The sequence below is a fragment of the Cnephaeus nilssonii genome (genome assembly GCF_951640355.1).
Source record: "Cnephaeus nilssonii genome assembly, chromosome: 18".
NCBI classification, from domain to species: domain Eukaryota; kingdom Metazoa; phylum Chordata; class Mammalia; order Chiroptera; family Vespertilionidae; genus Cnephaeus; species Cnephaeus nilssonii.
The window spans coordinates 36,676,313-36,689,917 of NC_137089.1; the positions used below are offsets into that span (position 1 = coordinate 36,676,313).

General features: G+C 36.9%; 1 protein-coding gene across 3 annotated transcripts in view; it reads left to right on the plus strand.

The window, feature by feature from the left end:
* Window positions 1–13,605, plus strand: part of MCMDC2 (minichromosome maintenance domain containing 2) — a 36,166-nt gene that overhangs the window by 3,903 nt on the left and 18,658 nt on the right. For all 3 annotated transcript variants that reach the window (XR_013814901.1, XR_013814902.1, XM_079795810.1), the window contains 6 exons: window positions 1,212–1,407; window positions 2,050–2,172; window positions 2,284–2,388; window positions 5,203–5,328; window positions 8,659–8,896; window positions 12,603–12,808. Coding sequence is in view for 1 of the 3 variants with exons in the window: in XM_079795810.1 (XP_079651936.1) it covers window positions 1,212–1,407; window positions 2,050–2,172; window positions 2,284–2,388; window positions 5,203–5,328; window positions 8,659–8,896; window positions 12,603–12,808 (994 nt within the window). In the remaining 2 variants the exon portion in view is untranslated. The remainder of the gene's footprint in view (window positions 1–1,211; window positions 1,408–2,049; window positions 2,173–2,283; window positions 2,389–5,202; window positions 5,329–8,658; window positions 8,897–12,602; window positions 12,809–13,605) is intronic.

The window sequence follows — 13,605 nt, forward strand, 5'->3', positions numbered from 1 at the left end:
GAAATCATTCTATAAGAGAAGTTTTCTTTCATCATCTATTTGGTTACCCTGAAATACAATTTGTACAAGAAAGGCAGAATAAATGTTTGATTATTTCCATTTATGGATTTTCAGAGTAACGAGTTGAAATCTAGCCTCTAATGATGACCAATAATTATTTTGGTTTTTGTTCTTTTTGGAAAATAATTATGAGGAACTCATGAATTTTTAAGTATATCTGATATGTTTCAGTGAATCTTGGTCATTCTTTTTGATGCTTTTATTATCCTACCTTTGGTCTTTGGGTATCCCTTAAAGTTTGCTCCTGTCCCCTTTGGGCCCATCCCATTAGTTTTTGTTTTTTTTAATTGATTGATTTTAGAGAGAGAAGAAATGAGGGGGAGACGGGGAGAGAAACATTGATTTGTTGTTCCACTTATTTATGCAGTAATTGGTTGATTCTTATATGTGCCCTGACCAGGGATCAAACCTGCAACCTTGGCATATCAGGACATTGCTCAAACCAACTGAGCTACCCGGCCAGGGCCATCCCATTAGTTGTTTTGTTTTTGTTTTTGTATATGTGTGTTTTTAAATATTTTTTTTACTGATTTCAGAGAGAAAAGGAGAGGGAGAGATAGAAACATCAATGATAAGATAATCATTGATTGGCTGCCTCCTGTATTCCTCTTACCGGGGATTGAGCCCGCAACTTGGGCATGTGCCCTTGACTAGAATCGAACCTGGGACCCTTCAGTCCATAGGCCGACGCTCTATCCACTGAGCCAAACCAGCTAGGACCCATTAGTTTTTATAGTTCCCCTTGGTTTCTAGCATAAGGAGATGTACCAGGTCCATCTGGTATATTTTCTGCCCCAGACCTGGAATCAGCAGTTTCCCCAAGGAGCTCTGGTTCCTTTTAGTGAGAAATTATATTTAGCAATCACAATCTGGGCAGAAGTGTTTTATATCTTTTCAGTGGCTATATCCAGGAAATGTGTATTTTTTAGGGAAAATTATTAGTTAAAAATGATATTTTCAATTAAAATGTAAGATTTTAAGGGTTTTGCATCTTTAATTGTATATTTAAATATCTTTTATGTTTAAAATTTTGGTTTCTAATAACACTAACAAATCATTTACTTGATTTACCCTACAAATATACATATATTATAATGCAAGTCCAATTGGATCTGCAGTTTTTATTAATACAATTTTTATGTTCTTATTAGATTAATATAGTGCTGAAGTTAACACATTTACCTTCTCTGCCAAGTTATAGTCTTAATTTTTGTGAGTTTCCACTTGATTATACATCTCAAAGATTTTATATGATGCAAGGGATTGTGATTGCAATGACAACTGTAACCAAGTATACACAAGGAGCAAGATTTCTTTGTTCAGATGAAGCATGCCCTCTTTCAAAAGGTAAATATTAAGATGTAAAATCAAAAACATTAAGCAATTTATTGTTTAATCCTAAATCATGTTTACAATTAGTTCTACAACATTCACAGAGTAGAAAGAATGTTAGAAAATATGGTGTCTCTCAGTGTTTATAAGTTGAAATGCATTCATTTTTCCCTTCCTCTTATACCAACTTAACAGGTACTCTTGTATTGCTGAAGTACTTGTTCTCACATTGTTCCATAAGTGTTTGTTCATGCTGTTCCCACTCCATGCAGTATCCTCTCTCAACCCTTTGGCTTAACTTCTCTTTAGTCCTTCTCCAGGACATCTTTCCCATTCATCCTCATCTCTCATTAGGTTGGATGCCCTCCTCTCTTCTCTGTAAATGAATACTACATACTGAAATTATGTTTCTTAATGCTTCCTATTGAAATTGTGTGTTTAAGTATCCATACACCAGTGCCTTAGCACAGTGTTTGGCAAGAAATGACCATCAATAAATATTAGTTGAACTGTTCTGAACCCACACACAAAATTGAATTAATTATACTTTGAAAAAAAATAATAATTATACTTTGAATTAGATTAATTTTAAAGGACTGAAAATGGATAGCTAAATCCAAAAGCAAATTTAGCTTACTTCTGTTCTCTTCTTTTCAGGATTTCAGTATATAAGAGTGCATGCGCCTGGTGCTACAGAATCTGCAACAGTAAGAAATGACTTTTTGTGTAATCTGTGTTCTTCTTCACTTCAAGAAGACAGAAAATTTAGAGTGCTTGGTGGTAAAAACGCTTTTACATTTGTGATTTTAAATGTAGTGTCTAATATTTTAATGTGGAAATTAAGTTGAATACATATTCTAATAACATTCTTTTTTTGCTCTTTGTGTTAAGATAAACAGATAGTTGAAATAATTACTGCAAAGGCACTTCATGCTTTTCAAGGACATTCTAATAACCAGCCATTTAGGTTTCAATCTCTTACAATTTTCCTAAGAGGTAAGTTCTATTTGAACTAAAAGCAGGTTGCTATAAGATATATAAAATACGTAATTGAGTTACTTACGCTTTTATATTATAAATGGTACTTCTACACAGTTGTCCCCCTTTATCCATGGTTTCACTTTCCACGGTTTCAGTTACCTATGGTCAACCATGTCTGAAAATATTAAATGGAAAATTCCAGAAATAAACAATTCATAAGTTTTAAATTGCACACCATTCTGAGTAGCATGATGAAATCTCCCGGGATGTGAATCATCCCTTTGTCCAGTGTCTCCATGTTGTACACTCTCCCTGCCTGTTTGTCACTTAGTAGCCATTTAGGTCATATCAACTGTCAAGGTATCACAGTGCTTGTGTTCAAGTAAGTAACCCTTATTTTACATAATAATGCCACATTAAGTTAACTTCTTATATTGTTATAATTGTTCTATTTTATTATTAGTATTGTTGTTAATCTCTTACTGTGAATAATTCATAAATTAAACTTTATCATAGGTATGTATGTATAGGAAAAAACAGTATATATAGGGTTTTGTACTATCTGTACTTTTAGGCATCCCCTGGGCTGGGGGGTCTTGGAATGTGTACCCCACAGATAAAGGGAGACTGCTATAGATTAAAAATGATAGGTCATCTTATTCTTGAGTGTTTTAAAGAGTCATATTTAGCTTTGTGTCAATTATTCATTTAGTTATACAATATTCACTTAAAAAGATATTAGGACTTGCTATGTCCCAAGCGCTATACTAGGGCTCAAGGTCATGATTATTTTATTTATGGGAATGATCTCCCATTATTCTATGTGTGTGTCCTATGTAAATATCGAAGTTATTATTTTAGAATATAGGCTTCATGAGGGTAGGGACTTTGGTTTTTTACTACACATAAGGTCATACAGCTAGTAAATGGCACAGCTGTGATTCAAACTCAGGCATTACAGTTTCAAAATATATGCTTATAACACTTCATTCTATTATATATTACTAGAGGTCCGGTGCACGAAATTCATGCATGGGGCGGGGGGGCGGGGGGGTTGTCCCTCAGCCCAGCCTGCACCCTCTCCAATCTGGGACCCCTTGAGGGATGTCCGACTGTTTAATTAAATGGGCAGTCGGACATCCCTCTCACAATCCAGGACTGCTGGCTCCCAACTACTCACCTGCCTGCCTTCCTGATTGCCCCTAACCACTTCTGCCTGCCAGCCTGATCATCCCCTAACCACTCTCCTGCCAGCCGATTTATGTCTAACTGCTCCACTGTCAGCCTGTTTGCCCCCAACTTCCCTTCTCTGCCAGCCTGGTCACCCCTAACTGCCCTGTAGGCTTGATCGCCCACAACTGCCCTCTGGTCACCCCTCCCCTGCAGGCTTGATCGCCCACAACTGCCCTCCCTTGCAGCCCTGGTCCCTCCCAACTGCCCTCCCCTGCTGGCCATCTTGTGGTGGCTATCTTATGTCCACATGGGGGCAGGATATTTGACCACATGGGGGCAGCCATCTTGTGTGTTGGAGTGATGGTCAATCTACATATTACTCTTTTATTAGATAGTATATGTAATCCATATATTACAATATATAAATATAAGTGACTATCCAACTTATATTTTAGTAGAAAACACTTCCTTCAAATAAACTCTTACATAGAACCCAAATAAATTTTTTTTAATTACATGAATAAAATTTGACCTTTTGGGGTTCAAATCAGAAGAGATAACCACTTCCCAGACTCCTTGCCTTCCTCTTGCCCTTTCCTTGACTTCAGGACACATCCATCAAACTCTAAGATTCCATAACACAATTGAAAAACTATTCATTTTATTTTCCCTTTGCAATTCATTCTGTATCATTTAGTTGTTGCTAGTTTGGTTGGTTGATTTTAGGTTTTTATTTTCTCAATTCTTAGCCTGATTTTTCTCTTCCAGGTCTACAGGGTACACCAGTATGCTCTCTGGAACTTAAAAAAAAAAAAAAAAAAAGAGCAAGAGAGAAAAGGATAAAAAATGATGATCACTATTTGATCTTCCTCACAGAGAGAAGTTAACCCTTGTTTTGCCTTATAAATCTGTCTTTCCTAGCTTTACAGCTACCCAACTTCTACCTGTGTAATGGAAGATCAAGTTTTTTTTTAAATAACTTTTTTGAACTTTTGGAAAAATTTTGCCCAATATGTAGGTGTGAGAGAGGATTCTAGTATAATGCAAGAGGGTAGACTTTGAAGATAGGCAGACCTAGATGTGAATTTCACTTTTGGTAATTTTAGAACTCTGTCCTTTAAGAAGAATGACTTTAGCTTTGTGCAAGGCACTTAACCTCTTAGTTTCTTCATATATAAAGTGGGGATAACAATATCAATCTTACACTTTACAGTTGGGTAATGTATAGAAAAGTACCTTGCCTATATTATAGACAGTAATAATACCTTTTAAAATTATTTTCTCCCTTACTAAAAGTATTACTTAAAAGGTCATTTTTATTAACATTTCTTGTCATTTAATGTTAAAATATTTTATCTTAAGTAGAATGATCTTGTTTTTCCTTTTGACCATATATAGGAGACTACCTAGTTACTATGTAACATGCTTCTTTAAGTTAATTCATCATTGCCTATAAGTGTCAAAATTTATCAGCAATAAAATTGCCTAAATTTGCATAATTAATGCAACTCTATGGACATTATACTAAACAATAGTAAATATTTTCCAACTAATTCAACTACTGAATTGTTACTAGTTCTAGATCTTTGAACCATATGATCATGTACATGTTTCCTTTAGTGAATACATATTTTCTTTTGTGTTTAATAATTTTAGATGAATCGGTGAATAAAATGAGTATAGGAAATGAGTATAAAATTATTGGAATTCCAACCTGTGTAAAAACTTTACAAACTTCTGTCTGTGTAGAGGCAAACAGCATCACTTTTTGCAATCCAAAAGGTAAGGAAAATGTTAGTATCGTATATTAACAAATATTTAAATTTAAATCCATTTGTTTAGGGAATAAGTATTGGCTGCCTGTGTTCTGGGGACTCTTCTAAACACTAGGGATACAGTTGTGATAGGACAGTTAAGGTTCCTACTCTCAAATCAGATGGTAGGCAGTAAATCTGTAAACTAATCAATAAGACAATTTCAGATAATAAATGCTATGAAGGAGATAAAATGGGATAACGTAGAACCTTTCCCATATGAAATTTTTTTTTTAGCTAAACCTTATTTTGCTTTTTTATTTTTTTATAATTAGCAATGAGAAAAATATTTCAGGGTACCAAGAGTTAGAGATTAGTTAAAAGGTTTTTCTACCCTAACATTTATTTTCTAGCCTTAACTTGATCTTAGCTTGTGATCTGAGAAAGAGAGCCCAATAAAATATTCTTTTCCTCATTTGAGTTCTGAACCAATTGAGATATAAGACAAAAGAGACAGATGGGGGCCAAAATATCAGCTTTCTTACTGACAATTTCTTTAGCAACTTCAATATAATTAAGCATTAGGTAAACAAAAGTGGAGAGCAGACCTACTCTTTTAACTTGACACACAAATATTTAAATGTAGCAAGGGTTAGTTAAATTTTGAATAGAATTAGATTTTTTAAAGAATCCCTAGATAACCATCTGCAATAATAGAGGTCTAAATAGACTTTAAATGCAAGTTGATTCTAGATACCTCTGCTTATTTATTTATTTATTTATTTTTTAAATATACTAGAAGCCCGTTGCACGAAGTTTCGTGTAAAAGACCTTCCTTCACCTGGCTGCTGGCACCAGTTTTCCGCCAGCACCAGTTTTCCTCTGGCCACCTGCTGATCGGAGCGCCTCCCGCCAGCGCGATCGGCCACCCCGAGTTCCTCCACCGGCGGCACTGGAGGAACTCGGGGTGGCCGATCGCGCTGGCAGGAGGCGCTCCGATCTGCAGGTGGCCAGAGGAAAACTGGTGCTGGTGGAAAACTGGTGCCGGCAGCCACTCAGTCAGCCACCCCGAGTTCCGCCACCGGCACCTTCCGCCGGCCCCATGGGTCCTCCCGCAGCGCCGGCCGTTGGGGCTGGCAGGAGGAACGGTGGCCGGGGACTCGTGAGGAGGAACGGGGGGCGGGGACCCAATGGGCCACCCAGAATCCCGCCCCCAGCCTCCCAATGGCCCAATCGTGGGCGTAGTGGAGTGATGGTAATTTGCATATTACCATTTTATTAGGTAGGATTCTATTGATTTTTTACAGAGAGGAAGGGAGAAGGATAGAGAGTTAGAAACATCGATGAGAGAGAAACATCGATTACCTGCCTCCTGCCCACCTCCCGCTGGGGATGTGCGGCAACCAAAGTACATGCCCTTGGCCAGAATCAAACCTGGAACCCCCCAGTCAGCAGGCTGACGCTCTATCCACTGAGCCAAACCAGTCAGGCGTGTTTATCTTGAAGAGAAAGTTTCTTAACAAAATTAAAATGTTAAAGAAAGAAAGGCACTAATGTACAATAGACATTTTAGTGATCTTTTAAATGTTTTCTGCTGTGAGGTGTTTCAAGATTTATTGATTTAGTAGCAGAACATGACTTATATGTAGGTGGAAAAGTATGCTTTCTCATGCTGAACTCCAGAATTAGGCAAATTTAACCACTCAAATGTGGTAAATGCTACACTAAGGCAGCCTTCCTTGGTCCATGGTCAGGGGTGAGTAGAAGAAATCATTGCTCTATGATGGTAGCCTGTCAGAACACAGCTAGAGCACAGTTCAGCACAGGTGCTCTGAGTTCATATATTCTAAATTCTGCTTGACTATGCCAACTGTGGGGGCAGGTTCCTTCTCAAACCCTGCCCATTACACTCTCAGGGCCAAACCCTCTGACAGGGACTGAACCTTCTTGGACGCCAGGTGGTAGAGGGAGAAGCCATGAGAAGTTGTGGGTGTATAAGAATGAGTCTTTCTGCCAAAACCGGTTTGGCTCAGTGGATAGAGCGTCGGTCTGCGGACTGAAGGGTCCCAGGTTCGATTCCGGTCAGGGGCATGTACATTGGTTGCGGGCACATCCCCGGTGAGGGGTGTGCAGGAGGCAGCTGGTCGATGTTTCTCTCTCATCGATGTTTCTAGCTCTCTATCCCTCTTCCTTCCTCTCTGTAAAAAAATCAATAAAATATATATATATTAAAAAAAAAAAAGAAGAATGAGTCTTTCTTATAGAAGCCAATGGCCATATAGCCATCAGACAAAACAGTCCTTCACAGCAAAGTCCCATACAGGTAGCCGCACACTGGTGATAAACCAAATACATCTTTCTCACAAAGCATCAATCTCTGTACCCACGGTTATTACCTGAGCAGCTGCACGCTGCCCCTAGACTCACCAGGGCACCTGAGCTCTCTGCCTCAGCAGCTTCTCCAACCTCTCCAGGCTTTCCTGCACACATAGGAGCTATATCCTCTGAGCCTGCCTCAGCTTCTCCCCAGTACACTGTGACTGGCTGGTTAACATGCATTATATCATTTAGACAAAAGAGGCCTCTAGTCAACAGTTACATCAGTCATTTTGGCTACAGAAAGGCACACATGCACAGTGTACCGTGAGATCACTGTGGCCTTGCACCTGCATATGGTATCTTAGTCTTGAACATTCTGATTAAGGTTCCCATGTTTAGAGTGGCCTTGGCCATCCGGCGTACTATCAACAAGGCCTCCACACTCTAATTAGCCTTGGCTATTCTGTGACTCTGGCATGGTTTCCACATAGCCCAAGAGGAAGGAGAAAGTGAGTAGGTTATACATGCACAGCTATTCTTCCAAAACTGACCAATTCGATTAAATCACTCATCTTGTCCAACTTTTGGGAGTTGGACCAAGTGAGGAAGTGGAGGTCTATAATGTTACCATATAGTATAGTATAATGCTTTCAAAATACTAGAGTATAAATCTGCCCTTTTAACAGAAACAGTGAAATATTTCCCATTCTGTTTTTTAGTCAAACATAGAAATACAGAAGCAAATACTGTAATACAGGAGCCCTGTGATCTGGCTTTGCTCAGATAGGTCTTGAAAGGAATGAAGAATTTGCTTGCACCCCACCACCAATCTATGTGGACACTTGTGGTGACTGCTTCCTTTCCTGGGATAGAAATGATAGACCAGAGAGACCTCCAATCATAATATTATCTATAAGAATTTTAATATGGCATCATTAAAATAACTGTAATCTGATGATAATATTTCTGATAAATAGAATTAGACATCTATCATGTCATTTTCTTGTTTTAAAACCCTTTTAAACATTTTTACTTTCAGTTCCTTCAGGAATTAGCGACAATTTCAGGTGTCTCCTCTCTTTGACTTCCAGCTCATGCTGGAAGTTTACAGCAATACTTGCCAATATCTTTGCATCACACATTGTTCCTCCCGGGACTTACAATTTTCTCAAGCTCTGTTTGCTGATGAGTCTAGTTCAGACAAGATACTCTAACAAGGAATTGGAAGATTGCCTGGATATTTTAATTATAACAAGTGATACTCTACTTGTAGACAGGTAAAATGTGTGATATGAATTTTTTCACATAATAAATTGGTCACAGATTTGCATAAATCTTTTCCATGAGCATTATTACAAGATAAATATTTAGGACTTACCTGGGCAAAAATTTATAATGGCATATAAGATATTAATATATTTAAACACTTATCAATGAAGTTTAAAACTTTAAAAATATGATTTGGGGTATTTGCTTTCAATGTTTTAAGAATCTAACCATTTAAAGCAGGCGTCCTCAAACTACAGCCCGCGGGCCACATGCGGGTGTTTTTGCTGTTTTGTTTTTTTACTTCAAAATAAGATATGTGCAGTGTGCATAGGAATTTGCTCATAGTTTTTTTTAAACTATAGTCCGGCCCTCCAACGGTCTGAGGGACAGTGAACTGGCCCCTGTTTAAAAAGTTTGAGGACCCCTGATTTAAAGTTTCAATCTGTTTCCCCACTCAGACCTTTACAAATAAATGCATCATTCTCAGGCTTCCTTCCTCCCACATTCCCTGCCTTAGTATTCTGCTTTTGTACTTTGTTTTTATTTTTTAAATAATCTCCCCTCTGAGAGCCAACAAGCAATTTTCGTATTTTTCTTTAATATTCCACTCAGTAATACTGACTCACTATACCCAAATAAGGCTGTCAAAAGTGCCCAAATTACTGTTTTGGGAATATCACTCTAACATTGTAATAAGCCTTTACTCAGCATTTTGGGGCTCCTCAGTAGCAAGTACCCCTTTTTAAAAGTTACTTAATATTCAGAAAGCTAGGAATATGCTTCTTATATTAATATCTTATTGTCATTATAAAGAAAATATCTATAGAATGAATTTAAAATTAAAAGAGCCCAGCTGGTGTGGTTCAGTGGTTGAGCATCAACCTATGAACCAGGAGGGCACATGCCGAGGTTGCAGGCTTGATCCCCAATGTGGGGCGTGCAGGAGGTAGCCGATCAATGATTCTTGTCATCATTGATGTTTCTCTCTCTTCCTCTCCCTTTCTCTCTGAAATCAATTTTAAAAATATATTTTAAAAAATTCAAATAAAAACTTCAAATGTTTTTGCTGAAATTAAATTGCAATGTAAATATGGTGCTAACTGCTACAGATTGCACAAATATAATTTTAATTTGCATTTATTTAATTGGAAATAAATTTCAGCATCATTTATAGCTTGTCAAACCCTTCTATTATTTTTCTATGAAACTCCTTGACCATTTTTCACTTATCTATTAAGTTTTTATTTCTTTTTTTTAAGGACTTAATTTTTTCAAATCTTCACAAATCATATCTAATTTTATTTTGATTTTTAGAGAGCATGGAAGAGAGAGGGAAAGACAGAGAGGAATATTGATGTGAGAGAAACACATCGATTGGTTGCCTCTTGCACAAACCCCAACCAGGGCCGGGGCCGGGATGAGCCTGCAACCGAGGTATGTGCCCTTGACCAGAATTGAATCTGGGACCTTTAGGTCCGCAGGTCAAAGCTCTATCCACTGAGCTAAACAAGCTAGAGCAAGTTGTTTATTTCTTATTGATTTGTGATACCTCTTATAAATTAAGGCCTTTGTCTCTTTTCCTTTTGTCATTAACCTTTAACTTTTCCTATGGTATTTGAGGCTGTGTAAGAGATTTGGGTTTGTTTGTTTGTTTGTTTTGTTTTGTTTTTAGGTAACATTTATATATAGTGAAATAATCAGATCTTAAGTATACAATTTGATGAATTTTGACAAATACATATACTCCTATAGCCATCACCACAGTTAGATATAGAACATTTCCATCACCTCAGAAAGTTCTTTTACTCCTTCCACAGTGCCTATATCCACAGGTGATTTCTGTCACAATAGATTAATTTCTTGTTCTTGAACTTCATATAAGTAGAATCATACAGTGCATACTCTTGTGTCTAGTCTCTTTCACTCAACATGTTTTTGATATTGACCCAATTGTGTGTATAGTAGTTTATTGTTTTTATTGATTCCATTATATGACTATACCAGAATTTGTTTATCCAGTCTTCTGGTGGTGAAGATTTAGGTTTTGCATGTTTTATTATAAATAAAGCTGCTGTAAACATTCTTGCACAAGTCTTTCTATGGACATGTGTTTTCATTATTTTGGATAAATACTAAAGAGTAGAAATGCTGTTCATAAGATATATGTATATTTACCTTTATAAGACAGTGCCATTTTTCTAAAGTGTTTGTACAATGTAAGGTTACAGTTGTTTCTATCCTTATCACTGAATCTCATCTTTGATGTTCATATCTCTCCCTCTCCCTTCCTCTCTGGTGTTGTCAGTCTTTCTCAATTTAACCATTCTAGTGTATATGAAATAGTATCTCATTATGATTCTAATTTGCATTTCCCTGACGACTACTAATTTGAGTTCTTTTTCATGTGCTTATTGGATACTCATATCTACTTTTAAGAAGTGTCTGTTCAAGTTCTTTGCTTACTTTTAAATCGGGTTGTTCTGGATCTGCTTCCTTTGTCATATGTGTGTATCGTGAACTGTTTCTCCTAGTCTAAAACTTAGATATCTTTGATGAACAGACTTTTTAGTTTTGATGAAATCAAATTTATTACTTTCTTATTGTTTATGTTTTGTATGTTCTGTTTAAGAAGTGTTTGCAACCCCAAGGTCATGATTATATTATTTTATGTTTTCTTCTAGAAGCATTGTAGTTTTCACTTTAAAATATATATATATATATATATATATATATATATTTTTTTTTTTTTTAATTGACTTTTAGAGAGAGAGGAAGGGACAGGGAGAAAGAGAAACATCGATGCCATCAATTGGCTGCCTCCTAACATGCCCCCTACTGGGGATCAAGCCCTCAACCTTTTGGTGCAAGGGATGACACCCAACCAACTGAGCCACACTGGCCGGGGCTAGTTTTCACTCTTACATTAGATCTGTTATCTATTGCAAGTTAATTTTTGTATATGGTTTGAGATAGGAGTCAAGGTTAATGTTTTTGCTCTATATTTCTCTAATTTTTATATACCATTTTTTGGGAAAGACTTTTTTTCCCCCGTTGAATTGCTTTGGTACCATTGAACTGGATATACACTAGTTATAATATTGAATTGGGTATAAATCATTTTGTTACCTGACAGGGACCAGCCTGGAGCAGGTCTGCTTCAGACCAGCCTGTAGTATGTAGGTTATTGACTTTGTGTAGGGAAGATTTCACAACACTAGTCCAAGTGATTTTGATAGTACGTTTATTAAAGTTGGGGACAGTGAAACAAAGGAAGGTTTTGGGATAGAAGACACAGTAGGTGGTGCCCTGCTTTGGTTCCCTAGAAACATAGGAAAGAAGTGAGTCAAGTCAGAGCTGTTGTTAGCTCATTGAGAAATAAAGGTCTCAGTTACAGAAGTTAGCCAAGGCAGGGTTGCTTTTAGCTCACTGTAAAGTCAGAGAAAAAGGGGGCCTTAGAACCCGGCCAGTGTGGGTCAGTGGTTGAGTGTTGACCTATGAACCAGGAGATCACAGTTCAATTTTGGGTCAGGGCATATGCCTGGGTTTCCGCTGGAGGCAGCAAATCAATGATTCTCTCTCATCATTGATGTTTCTATCTCTTCCTCTCCCTTCCTCTCTGAAATCAAATTAAATTTGATTGTGTAGCTGTTACACATTATGATTTCTGAAAACCAAATATTAAATAATAGTAATGGATAATTTATTTTTCCCTAGGCTTTTGAATTATAGTATAAACCTTGTGCCCCGTGGTATACGTCATCCAGTCTCTACTGAAATTTTTCCTACTCTATTCAGGAATAATTATGGAACTGGAGCGGTTAGCATTCAAGCTGGCAGTGCTTTGCTAGCTAAAGGTGGTATCTGCTTCATAGGAGACTTGGCTTCATACAAAAAAGATAAACTTGAACAGCTTCAATCAGGTAAACATTTTTTTCAAATTAATTTTCACCTGTTTAACTGATAGTCTCATCATTGTCAAGGAGTTACTTAACAGTTAAGAGTGTATTGTACTTGTTTTAGAAACTGAGAATTATACTAAGTGGCAGTTTTCATTTAATCTTTATAAATAAAAATAGAAAATTTTAATGGGCAAAATGCCTTTGCTCTCAGTTTGTATTGAAACAGATTTATTTCCTTTTCTTATCTGATTGCATTAGGTAGGACTTCCAATATGATATTGAAAAGCAGTAGTGAGAAGGGACACCTTTGTCTTATTCCTGGTCTTAGCAAGAAAGTTTTGTTTCTCACCAAATATGATGGGAAACTTAACTATGATGCCAGCAATAGTTTTTTGTAGATGTTCTCTTTCAAGTTAAAGGAGTTCCCTCTATTCCTAATCTACTGAGAATTATTTTTTAATGAATGAGAGTTGGATTTTATCAAATACTTTTCCACATCAATTGATGTAATAATTTGATTTTTCTTCTTTAGCCTGTTGATATTATGAATTACATTAGTTGATTTTCAAATGTTGAACCAGCTTTGCTTACCTAGAATAAAGCCCACCAGGCTGTGGTATATCATTTATTTTTGTTAATCCTCACCTAAGGAGATATATATTGTTGTTGTTAATTCTCACCCAAGGATATTTTTCCATTGATTTTTTAAAAATATATTTTTATTGATTTCAGAGAGGAAGGGAGAGGGAGAGAGAGATAGAAACATCAATGATGAGAGAGAATCATTGATTAGCTGTCTCCTGCATGTCCTCCACTGG